The sequence below is a fragment of the Taudactylus pleione genome, unplaced genomic scaffold (assembly GCF_031769625.1).
Source record: "Taudactylus pleione unplaced genomic scaffold, aTauple2 ptg000146l, whole genome shotgun sequence".
NCBI classification, from domain to species: domain Eukaryota; kingdom Metazoa; phylum Chordata; class Amphibia; order Anura; family Myobatrachidae; genus Taudactylus; species Taudactylus pleione.
This window is the reverse complement of record NW_028284548.1, coordinates 4337483-4362911: the sequence shown is the minus strand read 5'-3', so window position 1 is coordinate 4362911 and position 25429 is coordinate 4337483. Positions and strand designations below refer to the sequence as shown.

The 25429-nt window shown below is 43.4% G+C and overlaps 1 protein-coding gene across 1 annotated transcript in view; it reads left to right on the top strand.

The window, feature by feature from the left end:
• ASPM (assembly factor for spindle microtubules) overlaps nucleotides 1-25429 on the top strand; it is a 119982-nt gene that overhangs the window by 51062 nt on the left and 43491 nt on the right. Inside the window, exons 12-17 of the mRNA XM_088474056.1 lie at nucleotides 8227-8372; nucleotides 9697-9782; nucleotides 13550-13768; nucleotides 14962-15166; nucleotides 16814-16959; nucleotides 24589-24717. Of these exons, the coding sequence (XP_088330182.1) occupies nucleotides 8227-8372; nucleotides 9697-9782; nucleotides 13550-13768; nucleotides 14962-15166; nucleotides 16814-16959; nucleotides 24589-24717 (931 nt within the window). The remainder of the gene's footprint in view (nucleotides 1-8226; nucleotides 8373-9696; nucleotides 9783-13549; nucleotides 13769-14961; nucleotides 15167-16813; nucleotides 16960-24588; nucleotides 24718-25429) is intronic.

Genomic DNA, 25429 nt, shown 5'->3' with positions numbered 1-25429 from the left:
ATGTTTAAAGAGGATGCTGCGATGAGAGGCTGGACTCTCCTGATCCGGTAGTTTGTTCTATAACTCCGCTTACACCATCTCTCCCTAGGGATTGGGTGGTGTGTGTATATTATGTATATAATTATGGATATGTGTAGGTATTCCTATACTTCCACATTCATTAAGATACATCTTATTCCACGTCTGGAAAGCTGCCAGGGTTTACCAGAAGCTGTCGCTTATATCCATACATATTATATGGTGGCTCTATAGATTAGAGACATGTTCTGCAGCTTACATAGGATAGTCAGAGACTCCTACGGCATTGCTTTTAGTATGGACTCTATACATGTCCTGGGGCCTTCCTGTATGTCCACACATGTATATAAGGATATGTACTTACACCCGCCTCGGGTTATAGTCCTGTTTCCGTTAGTCTATATCTACAGTGTCCACTTCAGGGGACGTATTAATTACAACTATACTCTAGGGCGCACTTAGTAACAAACTTGTAAGACACTAGGAATGCAATGTGTGTATATATAGATATAGCATGCTGATCTCCTGGTGCGGGATATGTGTGTATATGTGTGTATATATATATGTAATGTAGCGTGCGGATCTCCTGGTGCAGGAGTTTGACAAGTGACTTACTATGTCAGTACTAACTCTTCCTTTCAGAGAGTTTGCCTTTTCATGCAGCTATGTTTATATGTGTGAATGTGTATATATACTGATATATTCCCGTTCCTTGTATGAATTTTCCTAATAATTGGAGAAATCTGTTTTTGCCCCTGACTGGCGTTATCACTACGGATATATCTCTTCTTTACTTGGGATAATTAACGCATTCTATGTCTATGTACAGGTACCTTTCTCGGTGTCGATTCTGGTACCTTATATTATTGTCTTGTCGCATATCTCACTACAATAGGTATCTGTAGGTCCCTTGGGTACATTTCCTATCAGTACATAGAGAATCCAGGATCTATTCCATCCTCATGGCTTATTTAGTTAATTTACATGAGGCCTAGGGCCACCCGCCGATATAGGCAGGGTCTGGCCTGGCTTGTATCAGATTGTGGGCGTAATACACAATTCACCATTATAAGTGTTAATGTAAGGATACACTAGCAGACCGTTTTTGGGGTATGTGTAATCTCTATATGGATACATATCCCTAATGGAACAGGCTCAGGTATAGCGTCCTGTTGTACGACCTTCTTGTCTCCATTAACAATTTGCTAGTTTCTACAGTATTTTCTTCTGCAGCATCTCCAGACTGAAGTCCGTGCTGTAGAGCATTGATCTTTGCCCACTGAGGCTACTCTCTGTACCTGACGTGGTGGTTTGCTGTGAGATGAATAAGGTCAGTGACATCCTACATAGCGTCCAGAGGGCTTCTGGTCGCTCACAGGTAAGAAGGCTTACCCCACTAATGCCTCGGCAGATGCTTTCTTTTTCATGCATCCTGACATAGCTGTTGTTCTCTCTTATGCACCCTAGTTGCTGTCCTAGCAGCCTTCCGCTCTTTTAAATCAGTTGGCTGTACACTTTAGAGCTTTCCTGGTGTGTGGGTGCATAATTGCAACATTGAGATTTGTGACCCTATTCTACTGGAATCTGTTGGGGTTATGGACTGAAGTACATCTATGGGCTAATGCACATCTTTACTATAAAGTGTGACAGTCTTTATGTTCCATACGGTTTGTTTCCTGTTCAGTATCTGTTGATAAATTCAGCACACTGACAGGTACCTGAATGGTACCTTCATAGTTGTCCTAGTGCTTTAGCCTTGCGGATGGGATACTTCCCTATATTGGTAGCTCTCCCTGGGTGGAGGTGGCATCCGTGCTCTTTTTCTGCTAAGGGTATCCTGGGTGTTTTCATACTATGTTCAGGCCAGTTGTTGGTACTGATTACACTCTACCATCATGTAGGAAGTTGTCTGCTGTTTGACAGGATGGGTGGTACTGCCGTCTGACCCACTGGAAGGAATTGTAGTCTCAATCCTCTCGTATCCGCCTCTGCCTCATGCCCAGTGGGATCTCCACTCGTTGACAACTTCTATGGTTTAAACCTTCCACTGGTTACCAACCCTTTAGTTGTTGGACCTCGAGAATGGTTCAGGGCGACTGTTAGGTCGTGATTCTTGCCTCCTTGTTTGCTTTGTTAGGAGTCTGTGGACAGGTCCAGCTCTGTCTCTGTATATTGGTCTCATTATACTTTTATCTATATGATGTCCCGCAGTGCTGGGATTCTGCTGTCTGAGACTGTTGCAGCTTCCTGTAGTTGTCGCTAATACGGTTTTGTCGAGTTTTGTTCTCATGTTACTGCCATTCTATGGATTCTAGTTGGGGTTTTCTGCTACCAACGGTCTTGCTTGGTCTGTTTTTGGCTGAGCTTACGGTGTTCTGATGCTTTTCATCTGCGGGTACTCTCTCTAGCCGTATTCCATTGAATTAACGCTGTAAGTTGTGGAATGTCTGTGACTGTTCAGCAAGGAGCTCTGATTGTCTCCTGGCTCTACGACATGCCTCCAGTCTTGGGCTGTCCCTGTTTCGGTTGGCCGGAAGGTCGGCAAGTACTCCGCGCTTCCCACCCGGGAGGTTGGCTTTGGGACGTCCCCACTGTCTTGAACTCCAGTGTCCCCTAGTGAATGAAGGAGAAAACAGGATTTTGGTACTTACCGATAAATCCCTTTCTCCGATTCCACAGGGGACACTGGACGCCCGCCCAGCGCTGCGTTCCTGCTGTTTTGTTGGGTCCTTATCTAGTTGTGTGACTGCATGTGTTCCCTGCAGAGGGTTCCTCTGTTCTTCTTCAGTCGGTATTGTTCCGTTCTGTGGTCTTCTCCTTCTCCTCATTTTCCTATTGTCTACCGTCTCCTCTCGGGCTCAGTTCTTAAACTGGGGCTGATGGGGCATAGAGGGGGAGGAGCCAGTCACACTTCAGAATTATTTAAAGTGCCAGGCTCTGCTCTACCACCGTCTATACCCCACTGTCTTGAACTCCAGTGTCCCCTGTGGAATCGGAGAAAGGGATTTATCGGTAAGTACCAAAATCCTGTTTTTCCAGGGGGTGCTCTGTCCGTCAGGGGTGCTCCCCCCAAGTGCTAAAAAAAAAAATATTTTTTTGTGAATTGTGTGCGCAGTAGCCGCACGTGCATCAACAAAGTAGTGCCAAGCGTGCGCCTGTGTCCCATAAATAAAGGGCCGGCTGGATTGACCGCTAAAGGGTGCTGTAACCCCCAAAGGGCAATCCAAACAAAATAAAAAAATATTTTCTGTGTTTGTGAATTGTGTGGGCTGTAGCTGCACGTGCATCAACAAAGGAGCAGCGCCAAGCATGCGCCTGTGTCCCATAAGTAAAGGGCCGGCTGGCTCATTTCTTATAGGGTGGTGTAACCCACAAAGTGCACTAGTCTCCAACAAAAATAAAAAATAATTTTCTGTGTTTGTGTGCGCCTTAGCCGCACGTATATATCAATATAATATAAATGGAGGACCAAACTTTCTCCGATAAAAATAAAATAGGGAAAGATCAAGAACCACTTCCTCCTAGTGCTGAAGCTGCTGCCACTAGTCATGACATAGACGATAACATGCCATCAACGTCGTCTGCTAAGGCCGATGCCCAATGTCATAGTGGAGGGCACATACAATCCCAAATGGCAAAGTTCAGGAAAATTACCTTGAAAAAAACATTTAAATCATCTGAAGAGAAACGTAAACTTGCCAATATGCCATTTACGACACGGAGTGGCAAGGAATGGCTAAGGTCTTTCCCTATGTTCATGACTAGTGGTTCAGCTTCACATGACGATGGAAGCCCTCCTCCGACTAAAAAAATCAAAAGAGTTAAGCTGGCAAAAGCACAGCGAAGAACTGTGCGTTCTAAGAAGATATCACAAATCCCCAAGGAGAGTCCAAGTGTGGTGGTGGTTGCGATGCCTGACCTTCCCAGCACTGGACGGGAAGAGGTGGCTCTTTCCACCATTTGCATGCCCCCTGCAAGTGCTGAAAGGAGTACCCACAGTCCACTTGCTGATATGCAAATTTAAGATGTCACTGTTGAAGTACAACAGGATGAGGATACTGGTGTAGCTGGCGCTGAGGAGGAAGTTGGCGAGGAGGATTCTGATGATGATGTGGTTTGTTTAAATTAGGCTCCGGGGGAGACAGTTGTCCGTGGGATGAAAAAGCCCATCACGGTCATGCCTGGGCAGAAGGCCAAACACTCCACCTCCTTGTTCGGGCAATATTTCTATCCAAATCCGGACAACAACTGTCTTGCCATATGTACCATATGTAAAGGTGAAATAAGTAGGGTAGGGACGTTAACCACCTAGGAACATCCTCCCTTATACGGCACCTGCAGCGCGTTCATAAAAAGTTACTGTCAAGTTCAGAAACTTTGGCTAAGACCGTAAGCAGTCCAGGGACACCTAAATCCCGTTGTCCTGTTGTATCCAAGCGCCTGCAAACCACACCGTCAACTCCCTCCTCGTCCATTTCCTCCTTAGTCAGGATCGGAAGTAGTCCTGCAAGCCATGTCACTGGCATGACTGACTCTCCTATCCGGGATTCCTCCGGAGGATCCTGCATTGCTACGCCTCCTGCTGCCACTGTTGCTGCTGCTGGGAGTCGTTCATCATCCGAGAGAGGAAGTAGGAACACCACTACTTTTACTAAACAATTGACCCTCCAACAGTCCTTAGCGAGGAGGATGAAGTACGACAGCAGTCATCCTGAAGCAAAACGTATAACTGAGGCCTTGACTGCTATGTTGGTGTTAGACGTGCGTCCGGTATCCGCCATTAGTGCAGTGGGATTTAGACAATTGATGGAGGTAGTGTGTCCCCGGTTCCAAATCCCGTCTAGATTCCACTTCACTAGGCAGGCAATACCGAGACTGTACAGAAACGTCAGAAAAAGTGTCCTCAGTGTCCTGAAAAATGCCGCCGTACCCAATGTCCACTTAACCACGGACATGTGGACAAGTGGAACAGGGCAGACTAAGGACTATATGACTGTGACAGCCCACTGGGTAGATGTATCACCTTACGCAGCAACAGCAGCAGCGTCACCAGTAGCAGCATCTCAGAAACACCAGCTCGTTCCAAGGCAGGCTACACTGTGTATCACCGGTTTCAGTAAGAGGCACACCGCTGACAACCTCTTAGAGAAACTGAGGGAAATCATCGCCCAGTGGCTTACCCCACTTAGACTCTCCTGGGGATTTGTGATATCTGACAACGCCACCAATATTGTGCGGGCATTACATCTGGGCAAATTGCAGCACATCCCATGTTTTGCTCACACAATAAACTTAGTGGTGCAGAATTTTCTGAAAAGCGACAGGGGCGTGCGGGAGACGCTTTGGGTGGCCCGAAAAATTTCTGGCCACTTTCGCCATTCAGCGACTGCGTGCCAAAGACTGGAGCGCCAGCAAACACTCTTGAACCTGCCCCGCCATCACCTGAAGCAAGAGGTTGTGACGCGGTGGAACTCAACCCTCTATATGCTTCAGAGGAGCAGCAAAAGGCCATTCAAGCCTATACATCCACCTATGACATAGGCAAAGGAGGGGGTATGCACCTGACTCAAGCACAGTGGAGAATGATTTCCATATTGTGCAAGGTTCTCCAGCCCTTCGAACTTGCCACACGTGAAGTCAGTTCAGACACTGCCAGCTTGAGTCAGGTCATTCCCCTCATCAGGCTTTTGCAGAAGCAGCTGGAGAAAGTGAAGGAGGAGCTAAGACGGAGCGATTCCGCTCGGCATGTGGGACTTGTGGATGAAGCCCTTCATTCGCTTTGCCAGGATTCCAGGGTGGTCAATCTGTTGAAATCAGACCACTACATTTTGGCCACCGTGCTCGATCCTAGATTTAAAGCCTATGTGGTGTCTCTCTTTCCGGCCGACACAAGTCTGCAGAGGTGCAAAGACTGGTGAAAACACTCAGCTGAAGCGGAACGTGACACGTCAACAGCTCCTTCTTCATTTTCTCCCGCAACTGGGGCTGCCAGGAAAAAACTTAGGTATCCTAAGCAACCCGCTGGCGGTGATACAGGGCAGACAGGACCAAGTTTGAACATCTGGTCCGGACTGAAGGACCTGGCAACAATTTCTGACATGTCTACTGTCACTGCATATGATACTGTCACCATTGACAGAATGGTGGAGGATTACATCGGTGACAGCATCCAAGTAGGCATGTCAGACAGTCCGTACCTGTACTGGCAGGAAAAAGATGCAATTTGGAGGCCCCTGTACAAACTGGCTCTATTTTACCTGAGTTGCCCCCCCTCCAGTGTGTACTCCGAAAGAGTGTTTAGTGCAGTCGGGAACCTTGTCAGTGAAAGGCGTAGGAGGTTGCTTCCACAAAATGTGGAGAAGATGATGTTCATAAAAATGAATTATCAACTCTTCCAGGGAGACCAGCCTCCAGAACGTACAGAGGGACCTGTGGTGGTGGATTCCAGTGGGGACGAGTTAATACTCTGTGAGGATGAGGATGTACACAACACTGAAGAGGGTGAGGAATCGGTGGATGAGGAGGATGAGGACGACATCTTGCCTCCGTAGAGCCAGTTTGTGCAGGGACAGATTAATTGCCAGCTTGTTTTGTGGGGGCCCAAACGAACCAATAATTTCAGCCACAGTTGTGTGGCAGACCCTGGCGCTGAAATGATTGCTTTGTTAAAGTGTTCATGTCCTGTTTATACAACATAAGGGCGGGTGGGAGGGCCCAAGGACAATTCCATCTTGCACCTCTTTTTTTTTTTTTTTCTTTGCATTATGTACAGTTTGGGGCCTAGTTTTTCAAACTGCCATCCTGTCTGCCACTGCAGTATCACTCCTAGATGGGTCACGTGTTTGTGCCGCCCACTCGTGTCGCTTAGCATAGTCATTCAGCTACCTCGGTGCAACCTTTTGGACATAAAAACACTATTGTGAGGTGTTCAGAATAGACTGGAAATTAAGGTTATTGAGGTTAATAATGGCATAGGAGCAGAAAAACCAACACATTCTGTGATTTTAGCTGTTTTTTTATGCTTTTTAAAAAAAAAAAAAAAAATACAGATCCAAAACACAAAACCCAGAACCCAAAACACGGAAGGGTGGTTTTGGCAAAACCAATCCAGATCCAAAATACGAAGAAAGATCCAGATCAAAAACACAAAACACGAAAAGTGACCGGTGCACACCCCTACTTAATATGACCTTTGTGGATGATGCTGCCACCTGTGTGTTGGTTTTGAAGGAATGGGGGGAGGGGGAGAGAGAGATCATAAATGATTGCCAAGTGCTGTTTTTGTGCTTTATTGTGCTTCCTAATATGTTAATTTTATTTTATGCTACTTTATTGTTGGCAATCTTCATATTCAGTCTGTATTGAGTCAACTGGTTTGTCATGTTTTAAACCTATATTGCTTTTGCTTTCCTCTTAGCGTGGAGTGATTGTTATATCTTGCCTAAGGCTAGGACGGGCTGTGTTAATATTATGCTCCTATAGATTGCCATTTTATTTCTATGTCATCATATGTGTGTTTGTGATATGTACTACACTGGAGAGATTCAACTCGCCCTGTGCTCTTATGACTATCCTCCTTTAATGCTCCATTTTGTTGTTCTTGACTTGTGTCTTTCTTGTTTTATTTATGTTGTAATGCTAATAAACAGAGGTTTAAAAAAATTGCTATAGATGAATATACTAAGATGCGTCTTTGTTTCCTTTTAATGGGAGACAATGGAGTGTGACTTCTCTTCCTTTTTGCTGTGGTTTTGAGCTTCGTAATTGGTGAAGACATTAGTCACATCGAAGTTGTAAAACTACTTAATAAATATTCCCATAATATTTGAGGAAATTATCCTTTCTTATACCCACAAGGGGGTAGACTTACTAAGGTGTGAATTGTCAGACCCTCTGATCATCTGTGTGTGTGTGTGTGTGTGTGTGTGTGTGTGTGTGGTGTGAGTCGTGCCTGCATAATGCTTACAGTTTTCTTGTTGTTGTATACGGTTTGGGCATCTTTGCTAGACTGTATTTTGTAAGTTAGACTTTAGATCATACAAAGCTCTTGAACTTTAGTAAAGATAAAACTCCAGTATCTGCATTGTTACTTACAGGCTTTTATAAAAATTTTGAGTGATTATAATGACATGTGCAAGCTGTCATATTAATGGGTGCATTTTCCTCTCTAATGCTTCCCCCTTTTTTTTTTCTCATTTTTGTCAACAGAAGAACAATGGAGCTTCTCACTGCAAACTGGAGTCTGTCCAAAAAGCTGAGAGTTCCAGCAATAAGTCGCTTGCAGAAAATGCACAACGTAGAAGTTGCTTTGCAAGTTTTGACAAACAGGGGAGTTCAAATCAAAGATGAACGTGGTAAATATCTGTAACAGGGACATAGCACTCTACTGTATTAACATGCTCATTAAAAATGACTTTCATTACCAAGTTGGCTGCAGTACATATTGTTCTGTGCTAGTTCTTGCCATAACATTTATCTAATGCCTTACTTTCTTTGCTTAGCTGGTACTATATACTATACATTGTTGAGTGCATTGGCGTAACTATAAATTTTGCTTCCCCCTGTTGTCAGGGGTCTCTTGCTCGTTGTCAGGGGTTTCACGGCAGAAGATGCAGCTTTCTGCACCTTCTCCCGGCGGCACCAGCGTTCCCGGCACTTCCGGGTAATGATATGCACGCTGTGCTTCCCTACAGACGCTAGAGGTCAAGTAGAACCTCCAGCATCTGTCTCTTCCTAGGCGGCTGACATTTTTTGGAGGGACATCCTCAGCAGTTTCCATGTGTACTTCTAGACCGCATGGAATCTGCATAATCACTGCCCACAAGCCACCGCGCCCGAGCCACTGCAGAGTCTGCGGGGGATATTGTTATGCCCCTGGTTGAGTGATGGTGTGAGCTGCTGTTACTTTCAATAAAAACATATTGCAATAAAAAGACCTTAATTGACTAGGACATGTCCTGTAAGCCTGAGGAGGCTTTGACAATTTTTGTTTTCTATTTTGTCCACTTAACAGAACAATGGAGGTTCCTAAACTTAGGGGCCTCACTGTACCAATGATGCAGCCCCCAGTGTTTAATTGCCCAGGGTATAAATCCATGACATTGCCTACATGATTTGTTAAAAATTACGCTTCTGTAGATAAAATAATGAAAATACTAAAAACAATAATTATTTGAAAAAAAATTTTTCCCCCAATATTAAATGAATACAAACATTTCGTAAAAGTTGCGCCATCTCCTAGGGAGAGAGATGAGTAGCAAAGCTTCATCGCCTGGTTTGTTTTCTCTATACAGCAGTGGGACATTTTTATGGTGAGGATGTGAGTCGAATGACTAAATGAAGTCAGTTATTGCAATTTCTTACTGGTCCTCCCGCCACAGCCATGTTCTGCAGCCAATTTAAACTGGTGAATGAAATGTTTTCTACACCAGTGGTAATGCAGTTTTAAAGTAGACCTGTCACCTGTACATGATTAAGATATACTACTTGGCTTCCTCGTAAATAATTAGTTAGGCAGTGCCCCAGTGATGTCACTCCAGCCTAACATTTTTGACTTCTATTCATGGGGCACTGATTCACATTTTGGTTATGAATATACAGCAAACAAAATGGAGGCCCCGTGTGTGTGTGTGTGTTGGGTCAACTTCAGATTTGATTTTACAATTGTGTGTTTCATAGGTATTTCCATCACGTCCAAAGACATTGTGGACAGGCATCGGGAGCGTACATTGGCTCTGCTATGGAACATTGTTTTTACATTTCAGGTAAATGGTTATTTTTGTGTGACACGCTTCATACTGGTTTGATTCGTATATGGAGATATATTATTCCACTTATCACCGCCATATTGTGTGGGGGCTCAACTTTTACCCGTCCGTTTTTTTGTGCTCTTGTTTCTTAATTGGCATGAAAATGGGCCAGCTCTAGAGATGTTGTTTCCCATAGGCATTATTATTCTTAAAAAGAAAAAAATATTTTTGCAGCCCTGTACTATGCAATTGAGAAGCTGTAGTGCCCATTCCTGTGATGTTGGACCCCGTGGCGAGGTGCTGTCCCTATGCACCTCATTCTTCCTCAGACTCTCCTCACTGAACTATGCCTGCCAAAAGGGATACCGATCTACAGACAAGTAGCTCTCCTCCACAGTTCTGCCATTTTTGGGGAAGCGGTGTGTCTTTGAGGTTGGCCTGTCGCTGTAATTCTTCTCAATCACTTTGAGCGCTCTCTTTAGGTTTGATAAGGGAAGGATTTCCAAGCCTATGACTGGACTGGGGACAAATGTAAGTGTCACTGCAGCCTCTAGATACTGACACAGGCAGTGGGTCTATTATTAATCTTAGGCAGCTTGCAGCACTTTCCCAGGGGCCGAACTGGATCCACCTGCTTTTACAGGACACTTGGAAAGTGACCCTTCACTATCTAGGACACTTAACCAGGGGCTTTTGGTCACTAATCCGTGAAAGAATCACACTCCTACTACCACTTATCAGGCGTATCAGCCTGTAAATATTTCCCTCAGGATGAAGGCGAGGTGTCTAAAATGTTGTTAATTGAGGTTTTCTCATGCTTGGACAAGTAATCCAAAGTGAAGCAGGCAGGAAGCCACCTCGTAAATATAGATAATAATATTTAATGCACAATCTAAAAAATGTTCACAATGTAATACTAAAACTTAAAAATGTAAAATGCAGTCACATTTGTATATTTATCATATTACAGATATCACACATGGACATAACATGTAGACATATATCTGAGAATCAGCACTGACTACAGGCAATCGTGCAAAACAGCAGGGAATAATGTTACCACGTACGTTCAAAATGGCAACAGTGAGCTTACTGGTAGCTGTATTGAAGAAACACAGTATCCTGTGAACTGAGAGTCAGGTTATAAGAGTCAGTGCCAGCACTAATGACAGCACTTATCGGTACGTATCCACGCTACTATATCTCACACACAGACTGGAGATAATCCAAAATGAATAGGCAGTATATGTTATTCATGCACAGGTCAAATCACCAACCATAAGATGACCACTCAGTATGCTGCAACAAGTACATCTGTCAGCGCAGTGGGACCGCTGCTCCTGCCAGCTGTGATATAGCTGTGTGTGTCAGCTTCACCTTCGGTCTCTCCGCCTGCTCTGCGGTGAATATCTGCGCTAGTGGAGCCGGGGCTCTGCGGCTTGGTGCAGCGTGATGCACTGTGTCGATGACTTGGATGGTATGATCACTACCCGACAGCGTGGTACGTCCTAACAGCCGTACTGACAGGTCTGTGCTAGCCGCGGCCCCGTGGTTTGGTGAAGCGTGTATTACACTGTGCCGATGACTTGGACTACCCGGGAGTATGATCCTCCCTTAATAGGGAATCTCCAGTCTGAAGTAGGTTAATCCGGAAATGTGGTCGTGCTCTATATGGATAAGAGCAATAGAAAGTGTGGACAGCTTATTCTTAACGCATTTTACCGCGAACAGCGGCTTTCTCAAAAGGCAGAGGCCACCTGGGAAGCACTATAAATTCTGAAAAGCGAGGAATGTGATTAATTAACTTTTTAAGGGGATGAAAAGATTGTTTCCTTTCCATCCTCCACTTGGTGGGAAGACCTGTTCAACTAGGTATGGACCAAGTTGATCTGAGGTATGAGGTAATAAAATGGTAGTCTTCATCCAGGTGCGTGCACCTATAGAATGCTTGCCTAAGACCACCCACATTCCTGTTCCGAATGTTGCAGCTCTGACCCATCTTTACTTCAACCTTGATCAATAAGGCAGTTGAGAGGTGGTCAGATCAAATCCATGGAGGTTTTTCAGTCAGTAGACCCAGCTCAGATTTGCTATCTTTCGTGGTGCACATCTTCTAATCTGAATAGTTGGGGTTATGTCTGTGGGTGCAGTACCGATTGATGCTAGATATTCGGCCTTAGTGGTATTTGCATGTCGCGCCTTCTGGTTTAGGGCCAGGGTAGCAGCCCTAAACCAGAGTGCTCTGGAGTCTCTGCCTTTCTTTGGGATTGTCATGTTCGAGCCAGAACTTATGAATATTGTTACCTGACACTGGGGGAGGGGAGCTTTTTTGTACCCAGAACTGAGAGGTCTACACTTCTCCTCTTCCGGGACCAGTGGTTTTGGTTCCAAATTCTGAGTAAGTGTAAGTATTCACTTCAGACTTCCTGAAGACAACACAAAGATTGCTCCTTAGAAAGTAATGCATTCCTTTATCTCTTCATGGGTAGTTCTTCCAAACTCTGAAAAACAGAAGAGGTTGGGTCTCTCTTCAAATCTCTTTTTGGTCAATTTTAAACCCGAAGTCCCTAAACATCCAGCTTTGAGTGGATGGGAGGAGTTCATGGTAACTTGCATGTTACTACTTGAGAGAGGATGCCAATGCCGCTTTGAACTTACCGTTCTGTCCCATCAATTTTTTTTAAAGGCTATAACTCTTAAGCCTCACCACAACACTAGGTTTATGGCTGCCCTTCTGAGGTTGAGGTCCGTGATGATCATTGCTCACTGAATGACATGCTTACAGGTTCTCCAACCTTGCTTTATTAGTGGAGTAAGAGAGCCAACCTCATAACAATAGAAGATGTACTTACCAGAGGTCTTGGTCCTTTAATTATAGATGGTAGTGAAGTGTCTGCTAGCTCATGTACAAAAAAGTACAGAGGATTGTCCAACGGTCTTTGGGGAGTTTGTCTCATGGCAGTGCAGTTTGCACTGTTTCTCTCAAAGGAATCCCTGATTGCACGCCTTTCAAAATGGGAAAAGTCACACCAACATTTGTCTAACCACTTCAGCAGACTATCTCAATGGGTCCATCAGTTCCTCCTATAGTGGCTGTTGAAGGGTGACGACCTCAACAGGGGTTGTACCTTCATTGTTTGGGATTTTAAAAATTGTGACAATGGGCACTAATCTTTGGGACTCGGGCTGTCATTCTACAGGCCACTTTTAGGGTCTTTGGACTACAGAATAGTCAAAGCTCCCAGTGTTTAGTGCTCTAGCCAGATGATGCATGTTTTTGAGTGGTAATGCCATATATACCTTTTATTTCTCAGTTAAAAATTTCCTTGAGCGAAATCTGTGGGATCACGCAATGGTCATGGCAAAATGTGCCAACTTTCATGTTATTTGTTCCTGGGGTGGAAACTAGGAAAGCAGATAAATTAATTAGGAACCAAGTTGTCTATATTTTAACTTCTAAGTAAGCTGCCATTTCTCTGGGTGTGAATTTGATTGGCTCTGAGCATGATACTAATCATTAATGGGCGTGATGTGTCAGTTTAGTAATGTAGACCTCCTTCAATGCTGTTTCATAGTGTTCTTATGAACCCGCAAATCATACATGGTGGTGAACAGATGTACAATTGCTCTTTAACTATTAGTTGTGCAGCTCATTGTGCGAAAGATTACTTAAAGGTGTGTTGTGTTTTTTTTGGGGGGGTTTTTTTTTTTTTGCTTGTTTGTTTTTTTTGTATACGGTTTTATGTGAAAATATGTAACTTTGATCATATTTCATCTTGTAGGTGGATTTTTTACTCAATATTGACCATTTAAAAGAGGAAATAAAATTTCTAAAGCATAGCTACAGCATGCAGAAAAAGCTTGCTGCCCTCCGTGCTCTTTCTATTCCAACAGCTACAAGAAAACGTGACAGTGATCCCTTTATACCTGAGAACTACAGTGAGCGAGTGCTACTTCTCATGGAATGGGTTAATGCAGTGTGTGCCTTCTACAGCACAAAAGTAAGATATAAGCGATCTTTAACAGGTCCCCCTGAATTACACATTTTGGCATCATTTGCATAAACTATCTGTATAGATCTTTTTAATCCTTATTCCGTTTTAGTTCATGATTTACACATAGCTGAAAATTTTTAATTACTGCTTTGTGCCCACTGTGTTGTCAGTTGCTTATCCAGGTTTGAATTTGCATTCAGTGCATTGTTACCAGCTTAAGGGATCAATCCTATTCTATGCAAAGGGTCCGAGTTGCCATTGCGGACTGAAACCTTGCGTCCTTCGCAATCCGCTCCGAGCCCCAATTGGTTGAATTTTGCTCGGAGCTCTATGGTGCTGCAAGCAAAATACAGCGAATCCGGCCTGCTATAAAGTGCGGCCATTGCCGCCATGACTTGCACCGGCAAGATCATCGCGGCTAATTGGATTGATCTTAGTCTGCTGTCATATTTTTGGTATACGTTCAGGAAGCCGGTGGACGCAATGCCGACCGCCGGCTTCCCAACTGCTCAATCCCGGCGAGAGTTAAATGACAGGCGTCTAAATCTGGACGCCTGTCATTTTGCCGACGCCGGGATGCCGGGCGCGGACAGCCGTGGGGGGAGGGTTAGGTTTAGTACTCCTGGGGGGAACCTAGGGTTAGGCCAATTAGATTCGTTTATACTTACCTTTAGGACGGTCAGGATTTCCTCCTCCTGTCGGGCTGCCGCTGCCGGGATTTGAACCGTTGGCCATACGGTCGCTGGTAAATCCTACCGAATGCCATATTTTTATTACAGCCAACTTATTTATTTTTTGTGTACATTGGGATACAGGATGCCAGTGCTCGTGATCCTGACGGTTAGAATCCCGACGCCGGCATCCCGAAAGGGTTAGAATACTAACACCTGTTGGTAAGTATCCTACCCCTAAATCTAACCCCACCCCCTGCAGCCTAACACCACCCCAAGTGTCTATCCCTAACATAGAAGTAGTGACTGCTGTTGACCCTAGAGGTTTGGTTGCCACTGTGGGCCGTGGTGGAGGGAAATCAAAAAACACCATGCTGATTTAAGAAACGCATTAATGTTTTACAAAATAATGACAACATTTCTATTTCTATGTAAAGCTATTCCCATGCTTGATACATAGAAAAACTTTCTCCACTAAAAAAAGATTATTAATGATCACTTTTTGTGTGTTTTTTTTTGGGGCCCTAGGTTGAAAATTTCACAGTGTCCTTTTCTGATGGGCGAGTATTCTGTTACCTAATTAATCATTACCACCCCAGCTATGTGCCATTAAACGCCATATGCCAGCGGACGACTCAGACCATAGAATGTAATGAAACTGGAATGGCAGGACTGAATTCTTTCTCTGATTCTGATAACTCTTTGGATATGTGGCCTGGCATATGTGATCAAGGTAACTACTGTTCATGCATGATATTTTCCTTTCTCCAAAATATATGCACAGTCTATGTACATCAGAACTTCTAACAAGCAGTAAAAGACTCAAAATTGATCCTCAATATCATTCCGGTCAGCATTTGCAGATATGCTAACTGATTGCAATAGGAAGACCTATAGAGTAGCATAAATGTGTACTTAGGAATTCATGACCACTTTACCACCCTTGATACTTTTAATGAGCTTAAATGTTTTATTACAGGTATTAAGAAAAAAAAATTGTAAATATGCATAATTTGGATTACTTGAAAAATAGATCTATGCTTTCCCTTCTAATTTTCTCAGTTCCTTACATTACTTGTGACAATCTTCTTTTATATTCATGTATGTGGAACTTCCCGGGGTTGTTTTTTTTTTTTTTTTTAAATATCGTCTCAATCACTATTCACTGTTGTCTGTATTTGCTATTATTCTGTTCTCAGATAGACAAATAATGCAGATAGTATGCATAGACATTCTGATCAATCTTCGAAAAAACTAACAAAAACTCTTTTGAAAACATATGTAAGAAACTGGAATAATTTAAGCGTCAATTGTAATTTAAAAAAAGAAGCAGTTGTGAGGAGCTGCCATGTCAAACTGACCTTGTTTGTAGTTAAAACCTTCCCCTCTATATCCCACCAGCCCCATAGGAGCCCTTAAAGTAGACACCATACAAAATGTGTGAATATAATCCATTTCCTGTACATAGACAAATAGTTTTTAATGTAGTTTTCTATTCCCTGCATGACAGGAGTATGTGAAACAAGTGTATTTCTGAATAATGCAAATGTCATCTCTCAAGACGTTTTCAATAACCTGTACATGTTCAACATTCTTTCTCCACACTTTTAGTAACTGCATCCGTTCTCCTCTTTTATTAATAACATTCTGTTACATATAGGGGGGAATTCAATTGCAGGCGAAGGGTGCGAATTGCAGTTGCCACGGCATTTAAACGCCGGCAACAGCAGCCCGTCTCGTACCCTTTCCCCGGTCAGCCGAATGCCCGATTCGCTCAAAAGTGCGAGATCCCGCTGCCATAAAGTGCAGCAGCTGCTGCGCATATTCTGCCGGGCGAATGTATTCGCTCCTACTTGAAATCAACTCATAATCTCTTACATCATACCTTTTTATATGGTTCTGCCTGTCTTACAGTTTGTTTATGGCTCTGAAAGCTTTGCTCACCTAATATCGAATTTAATTGTAATTGAAAATTTGTATTGTCTAGTCTTCATGTGTCTTATGCTCTTTGATTTTGGCTATAAATAGCCCAATAAATGTTTTTGATTGATGATAGACATGTCCAGAATAGTGTTTGGGGGTCTCTATCATTTTGCTTGTACTTTAGTTTAGAGCGGCTGCTTGATAAAATATGAAGAACACATTATTTGTTGGGTTATGTTGGAAGTAAAGCAAATTCTTGCTCTGTGCTCAGAAGATGCTGGTGGACCCACTATTCTAGATGCCCCTATTCACTGCTGCCAAAAACAAGTAACTGTGAAGCAATTTGCTCTTGATGGATCCCTTGTTATCAAGTGGAGTAAAACCTCCTCCTGGCACGAAGATTAAGATTGCAAACTGTGGTCAGTGGCAGATGAAGGATTTTTGTTTGTTTTTACAGGATTCACCATCTCCGATGTATATAAGGAGCTACTTGAGAATGAGAGAACAAACTTCAGTCTTGTACAAACTGCTGTATCCAACCTGGGAGGAATTCCGGCAATGATCCATCACTCTGATATGTCGAATACAATACCAGATGAAAAGGTGTGGGGACAGTTGTACTTCCACTTGACAAATTCTTTTCTCCTTCATCCACTAGGGGACACTGGAGCTCAAGACAGTGGGGTATAGACGGTGGTAGAGTAGAGCTTGGCACTTTAAATAATTAAGAAGTGTGACTGGCTCCTCCCCCTCTATGCCCCATCAGCCCCATTTTAGAAATTGTGCCCGAGAGAGCCGGTAGCACTGTGGGCTGTCTCCAGTCCTTTAGTATCTTATTTATATTAAATTTATATTTACATGTGAGGACAGGCAGACTGCTTACTGTGGCAGTCTGTCTGCTACGTGGGAGCCGCCGGGAGGGCACCGCCACGGCTACTGCAGCCTGTTTCTGGTGACCCTGAGGGGGGACCGTAAACCGAGTCATCGGACTCCATGAGGACACGCAAAAACTGAAACCGGTTCATGTCCGGGTTTCCTCATTTGCCCCCCCAGCACAGCAAACCGGCCGCAACAGTCTGCAAGTATATCCCACCACTCCTGACTAGCTGGAGTGAACGCTGGGCTCAGGGACAGTGCGTGCTGCGCGTCACACATACAGCCTCCTTCCCCCTGCCAGTGTTGCTAACGTGGCAGTGTCTGAGCTGCTGACGAGACCCGCCGCTCCACTCTGCAGTCAGCGTCCGGGTCTCTGGCTTATCCCTAGCACTGTTCCCCCTCCTATTTCATGAGAGGATGGATACCGCGCAGGCCCCTCTACAGCGCGTGTTATACAAGGGGAGCATTGGTGACAGCGTGGTGCTGCCGCGGCTGTCGCTGAGGACGCCTTCTCCTCTCTCCTCTATGCACAGGGAGGGAGACTGCTGCGTCCCGTAACGGGAGTCTACAGTAGCCCCGCTATTTTATAATATAGCCCTGCGTAACGGGGCTGGGCTCAAGGAGCCGCTCAGCGCGGGTGTTCGTTCAAGTGCTTGTATTAGAGAAGCACCGGCACTGGGTTATGCTCAGAGTTGCTGGAGAGCGCGGCTGTTCTTCAGAGCGCTCTCTGCTGTAGGTTGCTGCGCCGGTGCTTGTATGAAGGAAGCATCGGCGTTAGCTCTTATAATCCTGCTCCCCCACTCAGGCGTCCTCCCTGGCAGTTCCCCCTCCTAATTAATGAGGGATGGAAATTGCTGTTTAGCCGAACAGGCTATCTCCCCACCCCGCCCTGCTGCATAGCAGTGGCGCGTCGGGGGTTATGGCAACCTCCACTTCTGCCCTCACTCCCGTCACTTCCAGGCACGGCTACGGAAGAGGTTTTATACTCTTCCATAACTTAATACCTCCAGCATTGGAAGGATGTTAGCTGGGTTAAGGTTACATCTCTTCCATAGCATATTGGTGACCTGCTATACTTGGCACATAAGCCACTGTATCTAGCGCTCTGCAACACAGTGCTGGTCGCTCTGGCCTGCACTGATTTTGTTTTTAGTGCAGTTGTGTCTATAATCCATATCTCAAAATAAATATCCAGATACAAGTTAACTTACTATAATTTCAATTTACCTTGGGAGGTATACATACCTATGTGTAGGTAATTATGTGTTGTGCTCGCTTTGGCAGCACATACAATAATTGTGACGGTACTCCCGGATCTACCGTACTCGGGGATGAGAGCCTCCCAAATGTGCTGGCCATCCCTGTTACCCAGAATTAAATGCTGGGATACAAACATCTCTAGCGCTGTGCTAACTGACCTATAACCAGAGTGGGTTGAGGTCTTGTGCTGCAGAGCTTACCCACTGGACAGTTTTCTAGTTTAATATGAGTGCTCTGTCAGTAAAGAAAGGCATGCATTTTGTGATGCATTACATGTATGTGTGTATATATATATATATGTGTGTGTGTATGTATGTATATGTGTGTGTGTATGTATATGTATATATATGTGTGTGTGTGTGTATATGGTATGTATGTATGTATGTATATATATATATATATATATATATATATATTTCTCATTTTAAAATAGATATGCCTACTATAATTCTACAATAACATGTAGCCTACGGCCTCACCATGATCAAGCACATTTTCTTCTGATCTCTAAAGATCAGAGTGTTGTGCAGTGCGCCCCACATGCACATTTATTTCACTGAAGCACAGCTCCCTAAGATGATATTTTTTGAAGGGGCTGGGGGGCGTTTTTTCCCAAAGCGAGTGCTCACAACAGTCCGCCATTTTCTACTACTAGGCTATATACATAGCTCACTTTAAGGGATAGTACAGCTCTAATCAGTGTGTGGAAGTCCTCGGAGGGGAAGCCACCTGGTATTTTCGGTTTCCAGGTACTGTAGGCTATGCATTAGATATTATGCATAGATCTCTCTCTCGCAGCACGTAATCTAATTTTGTAAACTGGGTTTTATGTCCAGAGTACAATAGATTAGATGGCTCTATAGACTAGAGTCACATTCTGCAGCTTACATTGTGATAGACACAATTCCCTAACACTACAAGTACCCAATACCTGTGGTCTTCTTGTATATAAAGATATGTACTTACATAAGTGCTCCTGGGGCACTCGTGTCTAGGTCCAGCTCAGGCTGTACTAAGATGCATTCTGCCTCACGACCCTTAGGTCTTGGGCTATCGCATAGCGTCCTTGGACTATAGTGTAGTTCTGTCCCCATCAGTTAATATTGCAGCGCCCCTTTTTGAGGGGCCTATTATTATTTAAGACTGCAGTAAGTAGCTCCAGTGGCGCACTTGGTCTGCGCCCGGTACTTATAAGACATACTGACTCTGCCTTCTCAGAGATTGACTTCTCATGCAACTATGTATATGGCTGTATGTAAAGGTGTGTGTGTATATAATTATATGTTCCCACTCTTCGTATGCATATTTTATAATATGTGGGAAAACTTGCTTACAGCCCTAATTGGGGTTATGACTACAAGTATATCCCTTTAATTGGGATAACTAACATTCTATATTTGTGTACCTTCTCAGTATATATATTCAGGTACTCCATAATATTGACTTGTCGCAGCCTAAATAACTGCCAAGAGGTTCCTACTAAGCAATATAAGTATTGTATTATATTGGTATGTGACCACTTTCAATGTCATGGGTAACTGGTGGGGATCCATTGAAATTCTATGTATACATGCAGAGGGTCTTAGTTAATATCTTACGCTATCTGGTGATTCTGCCTCTTTGGCTATATGCACTTCACCATTATAAGTGTTAATGTAATGATACTTTAGCAGGGTGTGTTTGGAGTATATGTATATTCTCTATATGAATACACATCTCTAATGGAACTCTCTCAGGTAAAGTGATTGAATGCAGTCCTGTTGTATGATCTACATGTCTGCACTAACAATTCTGCTAGTTTCTACAGTATTTTCTACGACAACCTCTCCAGGCTGAAGTCCGAGCTGTAGAGCATTGGGTCTTTGACCACTGATGTTACTCCTTTTTATACCTGACCTGTTGTTGTGAAATGGAAAAGGTCCGTGACATACTACGTAGTGTCCAGAGGGTTGCTGGTCGCTCACAGGTAAGCAGGCTTACCCCCTAATCCTCCGGAAGAGGCTCCTGATACTGCAACCTGACATTACACAACAGTTATCCTCCCTTCCGCACCCTAGCTGCTGTCCTGGCAGATATTCGCCCCTTTATGGTATCTGTTCATGTTAGTTGGTTCTATACCTTAGAACCTTCCTGGCGTGTGGGTCCATCCAGCATAGAGATTAGTGATATGCTATTTTCTGGGCTGCGGTGCATCTATGGGCTAGTGCACAGGTTTACATTACGTACGTCAGTCACGGGTCCTGTTCCCATAACAGAAATATTACACGCAAGAGACCTTGTTTGGTTTTTTTTTCTGTTCAGTATCTGTTGATACTTTTATTACACTGACAGGTACTTTCATGTTGTTCTAGGGCTCTAGCCTCACTATATAGAATGCTTCCCTATTGGGTATCTCACTCTCCCGGGGTGACTGTTGCATCCATGAATTTCAGCAGCTAAGGTATCCCGGTTGTTTTCACACTATTTCGTGCCAGAAGTTGCTACTGTCTACATACACTCTTCCATCGTGTTGGAAGTCGTCTGTTTGTGGTTTTCTCTTCCGCTATTGGCGGAGGTTGATTGTTTTTTCCAGGCGAAGAGGAAGATGGTCTTCGCCTGGATACATGGAAGGGTTCCAGTTGCTGTTTTATCCCTCTGTTCCAGACTGGCTTGTCCTGCCTGCTGTCTGACCCTCTGTAAGGAATTGTCTCAATCTTCTCGATGCTGTCTCTGCCACTTGCCAGTGGAATCTCCACTCGTTGGTGACTGCTACGATTTAGCCCTTCCGCTGGTTGAAAACCACCTAATTAGTTAGACCTCAGGACTGGTCCTGGACGACAGTATATCTGAAGGCCAGAGCCATATATCGAACTATTTATTAAAGAAGTTTGTGGACTGGATCAGCTCTGCATCGGTGTATCTGTATAATTCTACATGTATCGATTATAATTTGTTTATTCTCAGCAGTGCTGGTATTCTACAGTCTGCGACTGGTGCACCTTCCTGTTTTAAACTCTGTTACAGTTTTGTCGAGTTTTATTCTTGGATTACCGCCCCTTTTCCTATGGACTCTTGTTGGGATTCACTGTCCACAAGGGTCTGGGTCGGTCTGTTTTCAGCTGTGATTATGGTGTTCTGACAATTCTAATCTTTGTTGTCCACTAGAAACAGCTCTTGCCTTTCAATTGGGCCTACGGTTCTTGGCGGCCCCTGTTACGGTTTGGCCGCGGGTTACGGCAAGTTCTCAGCGCTTCCCACCCAGGTGGTTTGCTTTGGGAGCTCCAGTGTCCCCTAGTGGATGAAGGAGAAAACAGGATTTTGGTACTTACCGATAAATCCCTTTCTCCGATTCCATAGGGGAAACTGGACGCCCGCCCAGCGCTGCGTTCCTGCCGTTTTGTTGCTTCATTATATGGTCGTGTGACTGCATGTGTTCCCTGCAGTGGGTTTTTCTATTCTCCTTCAGTCGGTCTTGTCTGTTCTGTGGTCTTCTCCTTCTCCTCTTTTTCCTGTTGTCCTCCGTCTCCTCTCGGGCTCAGTTTCTTAAACTGGGGCTGATGGGGCATAGAGGGGGAGGAGCCAGTCACACTTTTTAATTATTAAAAGTGCCAGGCTCTACTCTACCACCGTCTGTACCCTACTGTCTTGAGCTCCAGTGTCCCCTGTGGAATCTGAGAAAGGGATTTATCAGTAAGTACCAAAATACTACTTTTTTTTTTTAATCAGCAATAAATAAAAATGGTTTTATGTTGTAGTTTGGCTGTTCTTTAAAATAAATTGTAATAATATCTTGTTATTGATTGATAGATCCTGCAATTAGAGTTTCACATCAAATTTATTTTAGCATCTTTTAAAGTGACGTTCTATTAAAGTTGTTTGCATAAGTAAGTAAAGGGGACTTACATACTCATGTATGCATACATATATTTTAGATTAAATTTGAATCTGGGCTGCTATTATGTACTAAAATGATCTTAAATTGTTGAATAGAGTGGCATTTAGTTGAAAAGAATATATTTTGCAATGGTACAGGCACTGACAACTCCCGGCTGCATCCACCCACACAAAGATATAACACCACCTTATCCAAAGTCTTTTGCAATTGTTCAAAAACAGGGGGTTCCAACTGCGCCAAAAGTTGTTCCATACAGGTATAAATCTTCTTCCACTGGTGGTATCTCTCCAGTACAAGTGAATATAAATAGGAGAAAGAAGACCTATATTGATGAGCACTAGAATCTTTCCAAAATTGCTCCAGGTGAACGTTCCCAGAAAACAATATAGATATTCTCCAGCCAAATACCTCTGTTTTTTCCAATGGTAGAAGGAAATGGGATACCACCTCAGTGTATACAAGTAATTCTCAATAATGGCTTACATTTCATGCTTACATAAATAAACATGGGACATGCTCATCAAGGTATCTTTAAGTCTTCTCCCTTCCACTTCAAAGGGATATATATATATAGGGAAAAACAGACTCCAGGTATATAAAAATATTTTTTTATTACAAAGACACCAAATTCTAAAAAAAAAAGAGATAAGGACATCCGTACCGTCGTTCAAATACAGTCCTCTAATCACCTCAAGATGGATCAAAGACCCGGGTTCAACAAGGTGAATAACCGGATCTGTACCATGTACCAATATCTGACTCCTCATATGCCACTTTTATCAAGGCGTTTCGACGCCCTTAAGCGTCTTTTTCAAGATATTGTGGCTAAAAAAACATTACATTCAAAAATCAATGCCAGAACTAACCGGATCAAAATTCCCGGCTAGAGCCTTAAAAAAATACTTACATCATATGCCGGTCTATGGGAACATCCGACCGCGGCATCTACTCAGCCGCGTGTGAGGAATCCATTGAGTGTGGCCCACTTCCGCCAGTACAGGTGAGACTGAAGGAAGACTATTAGAGGTGCACGCTCCAGCCTGCCCGAGACCAGAAGTGACACGTGTCACAGGCATTCTTTCTGTTAAATATCTCACATGCGGCTGAGTAGACCCCGCGGTTGGATGTTCCCATAGACCGGCATACGATGTAAGTATTTTTTAAAGCTCTAGCAGAGTATTTTGATCCGATAAGTTCTGGCATTGATTTTTAAATTGAATGTTTTTTAGCCACAATATCTTGAAAAAGGCGCTTAAGGGCGTTGCAATGCGTTGATAAAAGTGGCAGATGAGGAGTCCGATATTGGTGCATGGTACAGATCCTGTTATTCACCTATTTGAACCCGGGTCTTTGTTCCATCTTGAGGTGATTAGAGAACTGTATTCGAATGACGGTGCGGATGTCCTTATCTTTTTTTTTTTTTTTAGAATTTGGTGTCTTTGTAATAAAAAATTGTTTTTATACACCTGGAGTCTGTTTTTCCCCTATATATATCCCTTTGAAGTGGAAGGGAAGGGAGAAGACTTAAAGATACCTTGATGAGCATGTCCTATGTTTATTAATGTAAGCATGAAATGTAAGCCATTATTGAGAATTACTTGTATACACTGATGTGATATCCCATTTCCTTCTACCATTGGAAAAAACACAGAGGTGTTTGGCTGGAGAATATCTATATTGGTTTCTGGGAACGTTCACCTGCAGCAATCTTGGAAAGATTCTAGTACTCATCAATATGTGTTCTTTCTCCTATTTATATTCACTTGTACTGGAGAGATACCACCAGTGGAAGAAGATTTATACCTGTATGAACAACTTTTGGCGCAGTTGGAACTCCCTGTTTTTGAACAATTGCAGAGTGGCATTTAGTGTTGTGTTGTGTTACAAAAGTGTTTCAGCCGTAGCAGGAGTTTGGCCATTATCTTCGCACCAAGGAGGGTACTGGCAATTACGATGCTTACGTATAAGAGTCTGTTTAATACTACACACTTTTGGTATGTATGTCCTTTTAAAAGTTCTTCAATATGACATTTACCATTTATTTTGGAACCTGACCTGGTCAACTCAGTGTTTGTTTTACTTTCTACTCAGAGGTTTTTCTTTTGGGACATATTTTTTGATGTTCTTCTTAGCACAATTGTGTACATTTGATGCATATCTGTATTGAGTTGCTGCATTTTATTATTCATATTCTTATAGATTTTTTTTCTTTTCTATGTTAGATAGTTATTACATACCTTTCATATCTCTGTGCTCGATTTTTGGACATTTGCAAGGAAGCTAGAGCAGCTCGGGTGATTCAGAGTGCATGGAGAAAGTACAGGATGACCTCAGAAGAGCAGTTATTACAGGTCAGAGTGCACTTTAGCAGTCCATGGTCCTATAATGAAAAAGATAAGGCTCCTGAATAGTACCGCATTATGCCTTTTTGCTAATATAAGAATGATAAAAACAATTGTAACAGCAGCTATTACAGCAAAAACAATTGGCATACACATCTAGCCGATTGTGGCCTGAAGGAAGAGGTTCTAATATACAAACTGAAACCGCTAATAAACTTCTCTTACTAACATGAATAATGAAGGTTTATAGCCATATCATGTATACAGATTTGTCCTCATACACTTGGCCTCAATACGCTGTACAGCGTAAGATGTTTGGCGCAGGTGAGCTGCGCCGAGCAGTATAGCAGTTTTTTTTTTGCTTCACTGATGTGACAAAACTGCTTCACAAGACTGTACTGATTAATATGCAACACTTGTATATCTGTGTGCAACGGAGTCTGAATCTGTATAAAGGAACTTAGCGTGAAAAGTATACAGATTCGGACTCAGTCGCACAGAGATATACTAGTATCGCATATCAAATTACTCAGTGAAGTCTAGTGAAGCATCATGTTGCTACTAAGATGCACAATTGAGTGAAAAAGATGCTTGGCGCAAGCCGAGTCACATGGGATTTGTCACGCCATGAAAGGCTGCTTAGCGCGACTGCGGCAGTAGTGTTTGAGGACACATCAGTATTTGGATTATTTTATTGTGTATACTGTATATTCTCTTACCT